Raw genomic sequence first — 17672 nt, 5'->3', positions numbered from 1 at the left:
CACTTCTAAATAATATACAGGGCTGGATGCAGTGGCTCACACCTGTAATCGCAGCACTTTGGGAGGCTTAGGCAGGAGGATCGCTTGGGCCCAGAAGTTTGAGAAAAGCCTGGACAACATGGTGAGACCCCATCTCTGCAAAAATGTAAAAAATTAGCTGGGCATGGTGGCAGACACCTGTAGTCCGAGTTACTTGGGAGGGGGAGGTGGGAGGATCACTTGAGCCCAAAGGTTGTGGCTGCAGTGAGCAATGAGCATGCCATTGCACTCCAGCCTAGGCGACAGAGTGAAAACCTGTCATTAAAAAAAAATCTAAATAACACATGGGTTAAAGAAAAGAAAAAGAGAAATTAGAATGTAGTTCAGGCCGGGCGCGGTGGCTCAAGCCTGTAATCCTAGCACTTTGGGAGGCCGAGACGGGCGGATCACAAGGTCAGGAGATCGAGACCATCCTGGCTAACACGGTGAAACCCCGTCTCTACTAAAAAGTACAAAAAACTAGCCGGGCAAGGTGGCGAGCGCCTGTAGTCCCAGCTACTCGGGAGGCTGAGCCAGGAGAATGGCGTAAACCCGGGAGGCGGAGCTTGCAGTGAGCAGAGATCCGGCCACTGCACTCCAGCCTGGGTGACAGAGCGAGACTCCGTCTCAAAAAAAAAAAAAAAAAAAAAAAAGAATGTAGTTCAGCTGCATGAAAATGCAAATGAGAACAATATCTAAATGTGTGGTATACACTAGAGCAGTATATAGAAATAAATTTTTTATTTATTTTTTATTTTTTTAGAGACAGGGTCTCACTTTGTTGCCCAAGCTGAAGTGCAGTGACATGATCATAGCTCACCATAATATCAAACTCTTGGGCTCAAGGGATCCTTTCCGCTCAGCTTCCCAAGTAGCTAGGACTACAGGTGCATACCACTACTACACTTAGCTAATTTTTCAAAAATTTTTGTAAAGATGGGGTCTCACTATGTTGCCCAGGCTGGTCTCAAACTTCTGGCCTCAAGTAATCCTCCTGTCTCAGCCTCTCAAAGTGCCGGGATTACAGGCCTAAGCCACCACACCCAGTCTTGTAGAAGAAAACTTATAGAATTAAACATTTAATTAGAAAAGAAAAATCTCAAAACAATGACTTTAGCTACCACTTTAAGAAACTACGAAGAGACAATTAAATCCAAAGTAAACAGAAAACTGGAAATAATAAAGATCAGAATGGAAACTGACCAAGCAAAAAAACAGAAAAAATACAGAAAATAAAATCCAAAGCTGGTTCTTCAAAAAGATCAATAAAACACAAACCTATGGTCAGAGTGATCATGAGTAATAAGATAAACACAATTCTACAGATATTAAAAGGATAAAAGGGATTTGGGAGATCTATTTCAAGACAATGTAAATAAGACTTAATGCTACTGAGACCAGGCATGGTGGCTCACGCCTGTAATCCTAGCACTTTGGGAGGCTGAGGTGGGTGGATCGCTTGAGGTCAGGAGTTCAAGACCAGCCTGGCCAACATGGCAAAACCCCATCTTTACTAAAAATACAAAAATTAGCTGGGCACGGTGTCAGACACCTGTAATCCCAGCTACTCGGGAGGCTGAAGAAAGAGAATCACTTGAACCTACGAGGAGGAGGTTGCAGTGAGCCGAGATTGCACCCCTGCACTCCAACCCAGGCAAAAGGTCAAGACTCCATCTCAAAAAAAAAAAGACTTAATGCTACTGAGCTGTACACCTAAAAATAACTAAGATTAGCAAATTTTATGTTTTTATCACAATTTTTTTAAAGGATAACAAAGTAGATCAAAGACCTAAACCTAAGAGCTAAAACTATAAAACTCTTAGAAGAAAATACAGAGGAAAGGTCTCACAACATTGAATTTGGCGATGATTTCTTGGATATGACACCAAATACACAGGCAACAGAAGTCAAAATAGATAAACTGGACTACATTCAAAGTAAAACTTTTTGTGTATCAGAGGACAAAATCAGAGTGAAAAAGCAACCTACGGAACGGGAGAAAATATTTGCAAATCATATGTCTGATAAGGAGTGAATATCCAGAATATATTAAAAACTCCTACAACTCAACAACAACAACAAAAAAAAACAAACAACTCCATTAAACAATGAGTACAGGAATTGGATATTTCTCCAAAAGCACATGATAGAAAGATGCTCAACATCATTAATAATTACGGCAATGCAAATTAAAATTACTGTTATACATTACCTCACACCCACAAAGAAGGCTACTATCAAAAACAAAACAAAATAACAAGTACTCGCAAGGATGCAAAGAAATTGGAACCCTTGTGTACTATTGATGTGGATAAAAAATGATGCAGCTATTATGGAAAACAATATGGTGGTGCCTCAAAAAATTAAAATTGCCATATGATCCAGTAATTCCATTTGTGGGTACATATTCCAAAGAATGAAAAGCAGAGTCTTGAAGAAATACTTGTTATCCACTATAGCCAAAAGGTAGAAACAACCCAAATGTCAGATGAATGGATAAAATGTGGTATGTATGTACATGCTGTAGCATGTTATCAGAATTTCCTTCCTTTTTAAGGGTGAATAATATTCCTCCATCTATGTGTAGACAGAGAAGTATTACTCAGCCTTAAAAAGAAAAGAAATTTTGATAACATGCTACATGAGTGAACCTTAGGCACATTATGCTAACAGAAATAAGCCAATCACAAAAAGACAAATACCAGGCCAGGCTTGATGGCTCACACCTATGATCCTAGCACTTTGGAAGGCCAAAGTGGGAGGATCGCTTGAGGTCAGGAGTTCAAGACCAGCCTGGTCAAACAGCATAACCCCATCTCTACTAAAAATACAAAAATTAGCTAAGCGTGGTGGCACACTCCTGTAATCCCAGCTACCCGGAAGGCTGAGGCATGAGAATCACTTGAACCCAGGAGGCAGAGGTTTCAGTGAGCCAAGATCATGCCATTGCACTCCAGCCTGGGCAACAGAGTGAGACTCTGTCTCAAACAGGAAAAAAAAAAAAAAAAAAAAGGACAAATATCATATGATTCCACTTGTATAAGGTACTTAGAGTTGTCAAGTTCACAGAGACACAAAGTAGAACTGAGTGAATGCCAGGGGAAGCGGGTAGGCAAGAATGGGTAATCATTGTTTTTTGGTTTGTTTTTTTTTTTTTTTTTGAGACGATCTCCCTCTGTAGCCCAAGCTGGGAGGCAGTGGCATGATCTCGGCTCACAGCAACCTCTGCCTCCCAGGTCCAAGTGATTATCATGCTTCAGCCTCCGGAATAGCTGGGATTACAGGCGTGCACTGCCACGCTCAGCTAATTTTTGTATTTTTAGTAGAGACGGGGTTTCACCACGTTGACCAGGTTGCTCTCGAACTCCTGACCTCAAGGGATCCTCCCACCTCAGCCTCCCAAAGTGCTGGGATTACAGGCGTGAGCCACTGCACCTGACCTAGGTAATCACTGTTTAATGGGTAAAGAGCTGCAGTTTGAGAAGATGAAAAAGTTCTAGACATAGATGGTGGTGGTGATTGCACAACAATGTGAATGTACTTAATGTTATTCAATTGCACACTTAAAAATGGTTAAAATGACAAATTCTATGTTATGTTTATTTACCACAAAAAAATACTTTAAAAAAAGAGGGGTTTCTAAAATATCTAGACACATCATCAACAGCTTCCAGGTAAAGGAACTATCGGTGTAGGATTGGTAGTGTCTTATATAGTAAAACATGCAAGAACAGTTTAAGCAAAGAAAAAGAAGAAGAAATACCTAGCTTTTATGCCTTAAGCCTATTTCTAATAGGAAATCTTTAACAGACTCTTTGACAGAATTACTTCACATTCTCCAAAGTACCTAACAAATTTTACTCAGAGCGCACAGAAAAAGATCTGCAGGACTTCAGTGTGCCCATTTCACAGTGAGATTAGGTGTTCTGCTAAAAACCACAAAGTTGATTCCAGCAGGAGAAATATTTTTAAAAGCCTATGGCTTGACTTTTAGAGCACCTTATGCTAATAAAACCCAGTAAGAAAAGAAATGCCATAATTAAGTTGGATATGTAATCTGAGAAGTACCACAAGCCAACAAAACAAAAGGACAGCATCCTTTATACAGAAACTCCTCCATAAATTTTGGTTATATAAGTTCACATCGGGGCTGGGGCCAGGGAAGAAGGAACACTACTAAGTACCTTCTTAGTAACAGGCCCTTGTGAGGGGTTCAGTTAAGACATGGTCCCCGCCCCTCAGTACCATCTAGTAATCTCCAAAACAGACTCGTCTACTCCCTCCCTTGAAATACTCCTTCAGCTTTTTCCCATGGGTCGACTAGAAGTTCCCCTTCTTGAAGAGGTTTTTCCTTTATCACTCTAAAGCTATCCTAGAATAGCTCCCTTTCCTTATTGCACTTTTCACCATCTCCAGTTATCATTACTATTATTATGTGATTATGATTACTACTATTCTTCCATGCACACTTATAATGTGAGCTCTAGAATGAAAGGCCATAAGTGAAGAAACGTCTTCACTGTACCCTCGGTGACTAGCACAGTATATAACCATTGTAAGCACGCAAATACTTACCAAATAAATGAAAACAAGAACTGTGACTATGATAAGCTTCCGATAACCAACTTCTCCCAGGCTAGCTAGCCCCAAATCCCCAGATTCGGCTCCCTTAGTTATGAGGATTTATACTGGGTACTCACCTCTACCTGAGTAACATTGATGACCAGCACCACCACCATCAACACTGCAAGCAGACAGCAGAAAAGCCGTAGTTTGAAGAAATTGGTCCACATTGTCTGGCTGTGTCTTGTTCACCCATGGCCAACACCATGCTACCTTCACTCTTTAAAATTCCATGTCTTTGTTTTTCTGAGCTGCAGATGAGCTTTCAGGTTCATTTGCTTCTATCCTGTTAGTACCCTTAAGAGCTCTTATGTAGAAGAGAGACTGCAGTTGATTCAAGAAGCACATTTTTCTTCAAAGAGGAGAGATGAGAGAACATCACCAATTGCAATGGCCTAGGGTGGGGTGAGAGGAAAAACATCACACTTCCTCTTCCTTAACCTTATCTAAGGCCCAAAGTCACAAGCAGAAAGCAAAGAGACAGAGCACAGTAACGTCTTTTCATTTCCAGACAATCTCAAAGTTTCCTTTTCCAGTGTCAGGCTTCTGTGTAAATACATTATTTCCCCTATTGCCTATTTAGGTTTTAACTTTTAAGATAGCAAGGAAGTATGCCTTCAAACTCAGAAATTGTGAAATAAAAGTAACTGTTAAATTTCTACAGAGACCAATCAATAAAATCACTTCCCTTCCCCTTCCCTTTAAATTATGTAACACTGGCCGGGCGTGGTGGCTCAAGCCTGTAATCCCAGCACTTTGGGAGGCCGAGACGGGCGGATCACAAGGTCAGGAGATCGAGACCATCCTGGCTAACACGGGGAAACCCCGTCTCTACTGAAAAATACAAAAAACTAGCCGGGCGAGGTGGTGGGCGCCTGTAGTCCCAGCTACTTGGGAGGCTGAGGCAGGAGAATGGCGTAAACCCGGGAGGTGGAGCTTGCAGTGAGCTGAGATCCGGCCACTGCACTCCAGCCTGGGCGGCAGAGCAGGACTCCGTCTCAAAAAATAAATAAATAAATAAATAAATAAATTATGTAACACTGCTACATTAACCACACTTAAAGAACATGAAGAGGAAACTGTTTTCATGAAGAGCTCTGGGATACTGTGCAAAGCATCCTGACATTCTCTGGAAAACAGTAAGTGCCACCCCTCTCATACAGACGTATGGTAGGAGATGCGACACGCTCTTTAGGTTTCCAGCTCTCCCCACCGCATATGTGGTCCTGATGCTCCCTCAGCTAAGTAGTAAGGCACAGGAGGACACACACCTGCCTGGAAGATGTGGGAGAGGAAAGTCAAGCTTGAAAAATGGGTAACAGGATCCCAAAATCCTTCATCACACCTGCTAGAGGCAGGGGACTTCAGAGTCAGCCGTGCCTAACTGTTCTCCCATGTAACAAATTCAAATGCTCTTTCCACTTGCCATTTCGATACAGGTAAACAGAAAATGTCCTAGTATTCTATCCCCAGGGAGACGTTCCATGAAGGGCAGGACACAGAAATAAAGGCAGAAAGGGTACAAAATCATGGTGCAGAGTATCTTAGAACAGCTCAGCTGCATCAACTCTCCCCTCCACTTTGTGTTGGACCTGGCAAGCCCCCATTCTCTCACTCCTCTGCCTCACCAGTCTGAACCAGTCCCAACCACAATGACAATGCCCATCAGCTTCACAAAGGAGACAAGGGTGAGCCATTCCAACAAGCTCTCCATCCTCAGAGTTCCCATAGTACTTATTATTTTCACTTCTCAGCTGATCTCTATTTGTATTTTTTTCTCCCTCACACTCCATTTGTATTTCTTATCTCTCAAACTAGACTACACCAATTATGACTATATTTTTTTAAAAAAAACATATATCAGAGAAAAGCAACTTAATGATACTGCATCATACTTTTCTGATTTGCTCAAGGTACTTAGTTCTTTACATGGTACACAATAATTCAACAATCTACGCAACAAATAATTATGGAGGCCTACTCTGTACCACACACTGTACTAAATGCCAGAAATTCCCCTTGAAAAACTTATGCTCATATTAGACAAGATGTCAGTACCTTTTTAAGGAGAAATAAAGCCACCAGTCCTGGCCACCTCCACAGGGATGCCAGGAACTGTGAAAGACTGTGCTTCTCCATTTCCTGATCCCTAACACCTCCTCTCTCCAATATCCAGGCACTCATTCACCTCAAACTGTCTATAACTTCTTGGAAGAAGCTGGCTGCAAAATAGAGGATAACTCTGTCATCAGGGTCCCAACTGTTCTGCTATCGAAATCCTTCTCAAAAAGTTGTCCATAAAAAAAAAAAAAAATCAGGTTTCCACGATGGCCAGAGAGAGAAAAGACCAAAGATGGTAGTTCACAGGAATTTAGTTGCACCATAGGCAGGTGTGGTCATGGGTTGTGTTGACACAAGCCATTTAAAGGACATCAGAGTGGTTCAGCCAGGCAGCAGCAGCACACAGCTGCCAGTGATGCAGAAGGAAGACAAGGGCAGGAGACTCTAAAGCGAAAGAACTACAAGACTAGAGGCAGCAATGCAAGAAGCCCCTCCCAGCTAGAGGCGTCTACTGACAATAATTTAGGAGGATCGTGCCAGGAAAAGACCTGACTTTGTGCTGTAAGTAGAGCACTGACATTTGAGAGATCACATTTGTACACCTAAATAGATGTTGCGTGAGGCACACTAGACAGACCTCTCTTTGAAAAGATATACACTAGGCCGGGTACAGTGGCTCACACCTGTAATCCCAGCACTTTGGGAGGCCGAGGCAGGCGGATCACAAGGTCAGGAGATCGAGACCATCCTAACATGGTGAAACCCTTTCTCTACTAAAAATACAAAAAATTAGCCGGGTGTGGCGGTGTGCACCTGTAGTCCCAGCTACTTGGGAGGCTGAGGCAGGAGAACGGCGTGAACCCGGGAGGCAGAGCTTGCAGTTGAGCCGAGATCGCACCACTGCACTCCAGCCTCGGTAACAGAGCGAGACTCCGTTTCAAAAAAAGAAGAAGAAAAAAGAAAAGATATGCACTAAAATTTTAATAGTTGTCACCTCTAGGCAGTTTTTGTTTTCTCCTTTATCTGTATGTCCTAATTTTTCACTGGGAAATGAAAATCACAAATACAAAGAATAAAGCTGGGCCAGGCATGGTGGCTCACGCCAGTAATTCCAACACTTTGGAAGGCCAAGACAGGAGGATTGTGGAGACCAGGACTTCAAGACTAGCCAAGGCAAGATAGTGAGATCCCAACTCTACAAAAAAAAAAATTTTTTTTTTAATTAGCTGGGCATGGTAGTACGCACCTATAGTCTCAGTTACTCAGGAGGCTGAGGTAGGAGAATTGTTTGAGCCTGGGAGGTCGAGGCTGCGGAGAACCATGATCACACCAATGTACTCCAGCCTGGGCAACAGAGCAGGACTCTGTCTCGAAAACATAAATAAATAAAATAAAGAATAAAACCAATTTCTAAAAGTAAAAATTAAAGATGAGACATAGGAGAAACAAAGCATTAAATCGTATCTGTGAAATCAATTCAACTTAAACTGAAAGATTTCTAAGTAAAAGAAGAAATCTAATTCACGGCATGAGGTAACTGTAGTGTAAACAACAAACTATAACAAGTTTCTGGTATTTTCTTATAAACATAAAACCTATGCATTATAACAAGAAAGCTATTTGCAAGGAGCCTTAAAATCAAGTAAGAACAACAGTGTTGGCAGGGAATGATTCTAGAAAAAAGTTCCTCAGATTAACAAAAAAATAAAAATACATAATTCAATGTAATTTACCTCTTTTGGAAATTTTCCAAGAAGAGATGTTTACTGGAACTAGAAATTAGAAGTTACATCTAACATTCCTTCCAGCATGAAATTCTGAACTCAGCCAATTTTGATCAGAGGTCCTTATTTTTTTCATGCCACATTTGAAGCACACATCAATGTTTTTTTCATTTTTATACAATTCTTCTTGCTGCAACAAAAATATGCATATGATATAAAGGTTAAAGATACTGAAAATGAAGTAAAGAAAAACATTAGAAATTAAGAGTTCAATTTTACAGGCAGAGAGTTATACATGATACAGTGGGAGGAGTGGGCATAGGAACGTTTCCTTTTCCTTACTAATAAAAAATAGTAATTGTCTATTTAAATACATTAACTTCAACCTGGTAAATCACTCTCAGACCTTGGCAGAAGGTCAAAACTTTATAAATAGCAATATAAGTGAAAAAATATAAACCAAAGATAAAAGCTCCAAATGTTATTTTTCTTAAAAACTATTATAATTTTGTAGTTCAATGATCCAATGATTTTGTTTTCCCCTACAGAAAAAAAGGGGTATCTGTACAGATCTAAAAGTTATTATTCAAGGAATCTAAACTTGAGTGATCCTGTTTTCAAATGTCAGACCACCACTTACTCATGCTTTATTTTTATTAATACGTGCAAAGGACAAGCAAAAAGTTAAATGCATGCTCTGCCTTACATGTGGAACCCAGAATTTGTTGGAAGTGTTCTGCCAAGTTTTTATTAAGCCTATTTCCATATCCAGGACTCATAGTGGCCAATCTAACTTCTTTAAGGCCTGTAACAACAACTCCAGACTGCCATTAGGATTCCTACCCCCATCTCACAAGAGAATTACAAAGTAGTCGCTTACATCATTTGGAATTACAATTGTCAGTAACACAAATGAAATTCCTGAGTTCAATACTAAACAAAGAAAATGAGACAGCAACCCTATCCTCTGGGGAGCTAATGTTCTCAGGCAACCATTTCACAAAGATAATATATTAGAGGACAACTGCATAGAAACTGTCCAGTGTCTGAGGCAGTCCCTATCCTAAATACTCTGACCTGTTAGCCACATAAATGTAATTGTACTAGTCACAGCAAGTCTCTGGAACTTTAATTCAGAATATATATTTCAGAAGAATAGTAAGAGACAAAAGCACAGATTTACATGGAAAGTATCTACACTTAACTGCTTATATTTCAAACTTTGCAAAGAGTCGCTGTATTTCATAGGATGCTGAGTAAGACCATGAAACAGGGCAGGATCTAAAGAATGAAGAACTGGAGACCCATCCAGGACCCCAACAATGACAGGTTAACCAAATAGGGTCAATCCTTGAAAAAAGATGAAGCAGGGGCACTAGTCTGCAGGACTTGTTTCCACAGATTCCATTCCTCCTTCATGTCCCCCAGCCTCACATGCCCAAAGTGCTGACTCATCTGGACTTTCCCTTGCCCTTCTTCCAAAGCAGGGCCCCATGTATTCATGGAGGTTACATGGCAGGTGGAGAAGTAATAAAATCAGTTATGTAAGTCACATCGTACTAAGTGCTATTTTTAAAATATTGAACACATTGATAGGTTGTGGTCCTCAACCCTGCATGAACATTAATCATCATCGTGGAAGCTTTTTAAAATACAAATAACTGGGCCCCACTCAACCAATTAAATCAGAATCTGTGGGAATAGGCCCAAGAAGCAACTTTTTTTAAAAAGGTCCCTAGATGATTACAACGTACAGCCAAGTGGGAGAACCACTAGCATAGAGTGGCCAGGGGCTGTTATTCGTTTCAGTTGATAAAAGGATGGCCTTTTCAAAATGATGTTTGAATTGTAACTTAAATTGTCGGGGCAGGACAACCCAATTCCTGGGCAATGGGGACAGCTAACCCCACTTCAGTGATTTATCCCTTCGTTTCCTTTCTCAGTAACAAATAACAGCACTCTACCAGCCCCAAAGAGATTGTGAGGATAACAGACATGGGGAAAAAAAAACAAAACTAAACAAAGTCAAAGAAAAGCTGAACCCAAACACTACAGAGAAATGGTATGCTGCTGCCTCCACTCAGACAATTATCAGGGTCTGGGAGTCCTGCCAGTTTCAAATATACCCTGATGTTCCAAATGATAATTAACCACAGTGAGGAGGGGGGAGGCCCACCAGAGCAGTGTGATTCTTTATCTTTGGGAAAAGTGGCAACAATCCCCCTTTAACGTAAATCATGAAAAGCAAATAAAATTTACTATTTTGCACAAATGTTGCATAAATCCTGCCTCGGAACCCCTCTTATCACCACCCTAGTGGCCTTCGATCCGGCAGAAATGGGCAACAGGCCAGGGTCTCCATATCACATCTTGTAAAGTTACACTCGTTTCTCCCCATACGACCTGAATCTGATGTCCCCAAACGGCAGCTCAGTAAGGCCAGAACAGTCCACCGTGTGACAGCAGCGCCAGCCAAGAGGCAGCCGGTGCCCAGAGCAGCGATGAGCCGAGAGACATGAGATGGGCAGGGAGGCGTCGCCAAGTGCTCCGCACCGGGTTAGTGAAGGTGCCTGGGGGACAGCAGTCCTTCGCTGAGGCGTGGAGGTCCGAACTGCACCCAGCTGTGCCGTTGCCGCAAGTCGAGGAAACTGAGGATGGAGATGCTCGCTCTCGGCCCCGCCCCGCCCCGCCCCGCCCCGCCCCGCCGGTACTAGCCTCGGCTCCTGCTTCTCAGCTGCGACGCTTTGGCAACCCAGGGCTCCAACTCTGCCTATGCCATCGACCCGGACCTCCCCTCCGTGGGCCCTGCGCCCCCAGCCACGACCCCGGGGGCTGCACGCCTCAGGACGGGGCTGGGGACTCGGGAGCAGATGCGCGCGGAGGGAGGGGCTTCGCAGTCAAAGAGAGAGCTAGATGAGCCGGGCAATGGGTCGCTCCGCCCGCAGCGGCCCCTCCCGACGTCCACACGCAGACCACAACCCGCACTCACCTCCGGGACCCGCCCGCCCTTCGCTCTCCGGGGGCCAGGGATCCTGACGCCCCGGCCGGTCGCCGCTGCGCCAGGCCGCTAGCCCCCCGCTTCCTCACCCGGCGACGTCTCCTCACCTCCGACCCCCGGCTACGATTGGTGGAGCTTCGGCGGGGGCGGGCCGAAGGCGTTGACTGACAGCAGCACGCGCCGGGCGGAACCCACAGGCCTGTAAGCGAAGTTGGCACCCTGGCGCTCCACGCCGCGGAGCTCCCGCTTGCGACGCGACACTGCAGCTGTCTCCCCGCGGCCCGAGGTCTCGCCCCTCTCGCGACCCAACTCCTCGTGACCTTCGGACATCAGAGTTTCCTGGGAGCATCCACCTACCTCAAGGCTTTTCGCTTGTCAGCCAAAGTGCCTACAACCGCAGTTGACTCTAGTGGGGCAGCCTTTCCTGTGCAGTGATGGAATTTATTGTGCCCTGAACCGGAGAAATGCGATTTGCCAAGTATGAGCACGGATATAGCGGATCCTTGAATCTTTTCCTTGCTTTGAAATTAGTCAGCAACTTCTATTCCGTAAAACAGCCCGTTCCTTTTACTCTCACTGTACATGATGTCGGTCTCTTGGCAAAGCATACTTTCCTCACCCCCCACCATCCCAAATTCTGGGTTATCCTATTTTGAACATTTTTCTAACTGGTGAAACGTCGGTGGCAGTTATGTGAACTTCAGGAACTGAGAGGAGTCCTGAGAAGACACTTGTTCAAGAAACCAGAAGGGATTGCGGTCTGCACCGTGTTTTTCTGTGCTCGGAGCACAGTGGGGTTAACACAGGTCCCAAAAGCAGGCCTGCCCCCGGACTATTATCCCAAAGTTTAAGAAAAATAATTAATATACATGACAACTAAGTATTTTGCCTTTTCTTGACCATAATGGACTCTGCATGCTCATTCAGGTGCTTTCATGGCAGGCCTGCATCGTGGACAACCAGATCCATGAATGGGATAAAAGGAAGTTCTGCTACAGGGTGGAAGATCTCTTCTGTAGTAATGATCTGATACTCCTTCTTCCTCGAGGAAATACAGCACTCTGGTACCTTTTGAGAACATAAAAGGTAGCTTCCTTCCGCTATCAAAGAAGAGCCCCATATACTAGACCTCTGCTCTGGTTATGCTTTATCTCCCAGTAGGATCCCCCACCTCATGTACAGTTTGGCTGTCTTACAAGGGGTAAAATACTTAGGACAAGATGACTTCTAGGTCATGGTTTTGGACCTCATTGACCCCATTCTCCCACAAGCACTCATAACCCTGAGGCATTTGAGTGATCTTACCTATATTTACCTATATTTTACAGTCATAACCACAAATAAGAGCAGCCCCGACCAGAAAAGCCCATCCATCACTACCAGTTTCTTAAAAGATTTCTCACTGCAAAGTTCCCACACTCCCACCTCAGCACATTCAGTGAAGAATACTGTCACGCACAGAGTATGCACTTTGGATCCTAGCCTACCTGGATCTGGACCACAGCTTTGTTTCTTACTAGTAGTGCCATCCTAGGCAAATTACTTAACTTCTCTGCATTCATTTCCTCTACTGTAAATTGGGGGCAACACCACTGAATGTTCATTTTTGATCATCTCACAGCCCGTCATGGTGTTTCACACCTGTAATCCCAGCACTTTGGGAGGCCGAGGTGAAACAGGAATTAAAAGAAATTGAAGAATGTGTAAGCGACAACTCAGTTGTATGTAAGAAAACCCAATTCCCCCTGAGAAAGAGAAAGAGGTGGAGTCCTTTAAAAATTAACTGCCTGTTTTTCTGTGGCTAGTGAGCCTTATCTCTCCCTTTCCCAGGCATTGTGAAGACTCTGCATCTCTAGCTGTGCAGCTGCAAGGTCTCTAGGCAGATAAACTCAAGTCATAAAACACGTTGTTCCTTGAAAAGTAAGAAATGATGTAATGCATGTCTCCATTGAATAACTGTCTTTGTGTCTCGCTTCTGTAATATGCTTCTCCCTGCACAAATCTCCCCCCACCCCACAAAATGCTTAAAAGGTAACCAGACTCTTTGTTCGGGGCTGTCTTTTCCGCTGTTAATCTGACTGAGCCGGTGCACTTAAATAATAAATAATAAGTTTCCTCCTCAACCCCTCAGTCTCTCTGATTCCTAAATTGTCCTGCTGCAGAGGCAGGCAGATGGCATGAGCTTAGGAGTTTGAGATCAGCCTGGGCAACATAGTGAGACCCCATCTCTACAAAAAATATAAAAATTAACCAGGGCCAGGCACAGTGGCTCATGCCTGTTATCCCAGCACTTTGGGAGGCCGAGGTGGGAGGATCACCTGAGGTCAGGAGTTTAAGACCAGCCTGGCCAACATGATGAAACCCCGTCTCTACTAAAAATACAAAAATTGGCTGGGTGTGGTGGCACACACCTGCAATCCCAGCTATTCAGGAAGCTGAGGCAGGAAAATCACTGGAACCTAGGAGCTGAGATCACACCACTGCACTCCAGCCTGGATAAGACTCCATCTCAAAAAGAAAAAAAATTTACCAGGTGTGGTGGTGTATACTTGTAGTCCCAGCTACTCAGGAGGCTGAGGTGGAAGGATAGCTTGAGCCTGGGAGGTTGAGGCTGTAGTAAGCTGTGATCGTGCCACTATACCAGCCTGGGTGACAGAGCGAGGCCCTGTCTCAAAAAAAAAAAAAAAGTTTATATTATATGAAACCAAAGGAACTGGTCATTTCTGTCCCATCTGCAAAAGTGGTTTAGACACTAGTGTTTATTAATGCGAAACTTGATTCAGCAAAACAAAGCATAGATCTAAGCAAAACAAAGAATAGATCTTAAGAGTAGACAAAAGCAAATAAACCTGTCTCTGATGGCAGAAGCTTGAGGCACAAGCACATTAAGTATTTTTATATTTCTTGACCACAGTGGACTCTGCATTCATTCAGATATTTTCACAAAGGCCTACATGCATACTCCTGAGCCCAAGTCAGTTCCTCACTCAGTTCCTTTGCTTCCCCGCTTTGAATAAGTCACTGAAATTTGGGCCCCAAGGCCATCTACCTACTGAAAATTAAGTGATCACTGTCACATTAGGTACCAACCACTCTGTTCCAAAACACCATGAACAGTTGGAGGAGGCTGCCAAGGGTAAGAGACTAAAAGGGAGAGAGGTAGTTGTCACTATTGTGTTGGTCCATGCTCTCAAATTAATGGACATATTTTCCTTTTAAAAGTCATAATTGGCTGGGTGCAGTGCTCACGCCTGTAATCCCAACACTTTGGGAGGCTGAGGCAGGTGGATCTCCAGAGGTCAGGAGTTTGAGACCAGCCTGGCCAACATGGTGAAACCCTGTCTCTACTAAAAATAAAAAAAAAATTAGCCAGGCATAGTGGCAGACGCCTGTAATCCCAGCTACTCTACTCGGGAGGCTGAGGCATGAGAATTGCTTGAACTCAGGTGATGGAGGTTGCAGTGAGCCGAGATCATGCCATTCATTGCACTCCAGCCTGGGCAACAAGAGCAAAACTCTGTCTCAAAAAAAAAAAAAGAAAGAAAGAAAGAAGAAGTTGTAATTAATGATGGCTAATCTCACACGCAGTTTAGGGAAAAATGAGATCGATTTTTTTCCTCCACTCTTGATTTCTCCAGTTCAGTAGTCCCCAAATCAAATTTCACTGATAATTGAAATAACATCAGTAGCTTTTTTTTTTTTTTTTGAGATGGAGTCTCACTCTGTTGCTCAGGCTGGAGTGCGGTGGCACAATCTCGGCTCACTACAACCTCCGCCTCCTGGGTTCAAGTGATTCTTCTGCCTCAGCCTTGACAGTAGCTAAGATAATAGGCGTGTGCCACCACGCCCAGCTAATTTTTTTAATTTTTAGTAGAGATGGGGGTTTTTACCATGTTGGCCAGGTTGGTCTTGAACTCCTGGCCTCAAGTGATCCACCTGCCTTGGCCTCTCAAAGTGCTGAGATTACACGTGTGAGCACTTTGGGAGGCTGAGGCAGGTGGATCATGAGGTCAGGAGTTCGAGAGCAGCCTGGCCAATATGGTAAAACCCCGTATCTACTAAAAATACAAAAATTAGTAAGGCGTAGTGGCACACACCTGTAGTCCCAGCTACTTGGGAGGCTGAGGCAGGAGAATCGCTTGAACCTGGGAGGTGGAGGTTGCAGTGATCCCAGATTGCGCCACCGCACTCCAGCCTGGGAGAAAGAGTGAGACTCTGTCTCAAAAAAAAAAAAAAAAAAAAAAAAGAATATTGATCAGGCATTTTGTAGACTATCCTTCAAGTTGGATTTGCCTGGTGTTTGTTTACTCATGGTTAGACTGGGGGGAAGAATACCAGAATGAAATGTCTTCACTGCATCAGATTAAGGAACATGCAACATGATTTCTCACTGGTGATGTTAACCTTGATCATTTGATTGAGATGTTATATGCTACGTTTCTCTGCAATAGAGTGGCTAATTTTCTTTTTCCATACTCCATCTATTAGTAACAAGTCACTAAGTCCAGCTTACACTCAGGAGAGGGAATATTTTTTGGAAAAACTTGAAAAAAGTTCAGACTTTGTAATGTATTGTTCTGTGGATTTTGACAAGTCTGTAGACATACGTATTCATCATCACAGTACCACACAAAAAAGTTTCACCCTAAAAATTCCCACATGCAAGCCCTTTATAGTCAATCTCTTCCTCAATCTCTAACAACCACTTATCTATTTTCTCTCCCTAAGTTTTATCTTATGAAGGAAGGAGTGTCAAAGAACTTTTGGGTACATGTTTAAACCATCATAATAATCAATGTGTATTTAAGGGAAGATACTTTGAAGCTACACAAATATTCTATCTCTTCTTATAGTTTTGCCCACTAATTTTGACATTCATCAGTGGGTTTCTGTTATAGCAATTATTATAGTGGTTTTCTAATGGTGATTTTCCTATTCCCTTCATTCTTTCTGCGTTTGTTATTTGGAAGTCTTCTGTAAGAGTTGTCCTTCTGTACCCTGTCTGAAAGGACTAAAAAACTAGGAAAAAAAAAATGAAAGGGTTGCCGCTGCTTCTTCAGCTATTTATTTGTTCAATAGTTTATTTACATCAGGGTGCACTCATGGATGTTTATTTTATTCCTTGATTTATAATCTGTTATTTTGCTGCTCAAATTGTTCCAGCTTTTGCCATTGGGACCTCTTTCAGGTTGGTTCATGTGTCTTTTTTACATGCTTGATCATTTGTTTGCTTATCACTTCCTTACTTTCTGGCACTTAAGATGTTCTGGGATCATTTTTTTTCTTTGCCTCACCCCTGGAATCAACCATTTCTCCAAAGAGCCTTGTTCCCTTTTATTGAAGAATGGTAGAGACCAAGACATGGGTGCTAGACGTGCTTGTTGCTACTGAAGGATCATTCTTTCTAGGCCTGTACAGAGCTAAAAATGTACGTGTGTATACTAACCCATGTGTAAACATATACACTGTATCTTTATACTTATATAAACATATATATACACATTTATATTTATATAGACATATATGTCTATATTTACTTCCATAACTACCTGTGTAGACATGAGTTCATACTGATATCTCCAACTCCAATCCAGGACCACAGGGTTCATTCCTGCATTTCTCCTTTGCATATTTGTAATTTCTTTTTCTAACAGTGAGATACCTGGCCATCATTATCTATATTTACTTATTTGTGCAAGCCTAGTATAGATGGCAGTTACAGAATAAACAACCTGTACCCCTGTAAGAAACATTTACCAACCAGAGTACAGTGTTCCTATACAGTTCTTTTTGTCTCTAGCTCAGTGACGTTATGTCATAAATTTGTAATACAGTTGGTGTCATTTGTCATAGTCTACATTCCATTCTGAGATCCCCTTGACATTCTCGGTAGAGATTTATTTTTTGGAAAAACTTGAAAAAAGTTCAGACTTTGTAATGTATTGTTCTGTGGATTTTGACAAGTCTGTAGACATACGTATTCATCATCACAGTACCACACAAAAAAGTTTCACCCTAAAAATTCCCACATGCAAGCCCTTTATAGTCAATCTCTTCCTCAATCTCTAACAACCACTTATCTATTTTCTCTCCCTATAGTGTTGCTTTTTCCAGAATTTCATATAAATAGGATCATACAATATGTACTCCCCAGATTATGATTACCAGAAAGTTTGGGAACCAACACTCTTGCTAATTCAGATACTATCTGATGAAGTACCAACATCCACTTCATCGCCAAACTGAGA

General features: G+C 42.7%; 1 protein-coding gene and 1 long non-coding RNA gene across 4 annotated transcripts in view; both read right to left on the bottom strand.

Annotated features, from left to right (window-relative positions):
* NXPE3 (neurexophilin and PC-esterase domain family member 3) overlaps window positions 1-5057 on the bottom strand; it is a 37877-nt gene extending 32820 nt beyond the window's left edge. For both annotated transcript variants that reach the window (XM_025377837.1, XM_025377838.1), the window contains exon 1: window positions 4719-5057. In XM_025377837.1, coding sequence (XP_025233622.1) covers window positions 4719-4811 — 93 coding nt within the window. In that variant the 5' untranslated portion in view covers window positions 4812-5057. The remainder of the gene's footprint in view (window positions 1-4718) is intronic.
* Window positions 5058-7658: 2601 nt separating this feature from the next.
* LOC112619293 lies at window positions 7659-11513 on the bottom strand. 2 transcript variants are annotated; one of them, XR_003118207.1, is made up of 3 exons: window positions 10830-11298; window positions 8436-8616; window positions 7659-8066 (listed from the first exon to the last, which is right to left on the bottom strand). It is a non-coding gene; the product is annotated as an uncharacterized LOC112619293 (long non-coding RNA). The 2 variants fall into 2 exon arrangements; XR_003118208.1 differs by lacking the exon at window positions 10830-11298 and adding an exon at window positions 11416-11513 and having other exon boundaries at window positions 8040-8066.
* Between the last annotated feature and the right edge of the window lie 6159 nt (window positions 11514-17672).

The sequence above is a fragment of the Theropithecus gelada genome, chromosome 2 (assembly GCF_003255815.1).
Source record: "Theropithecus gelada isolate Dixy chromosome 2, Tgel_1.0, whole genome shotgun sequence".
Lineage (NCBI taxonomy): Eukaryota > Metazoa > Chordata > Mammalia > Primates > Cercopithecidae > Theropithecus > Theropithecus gelada.
The sequence above is the reverse complement of the archived record's forward strand: the minus strand, read 5'-3'. Positions and strand labels throughout refer to the sequence as shown.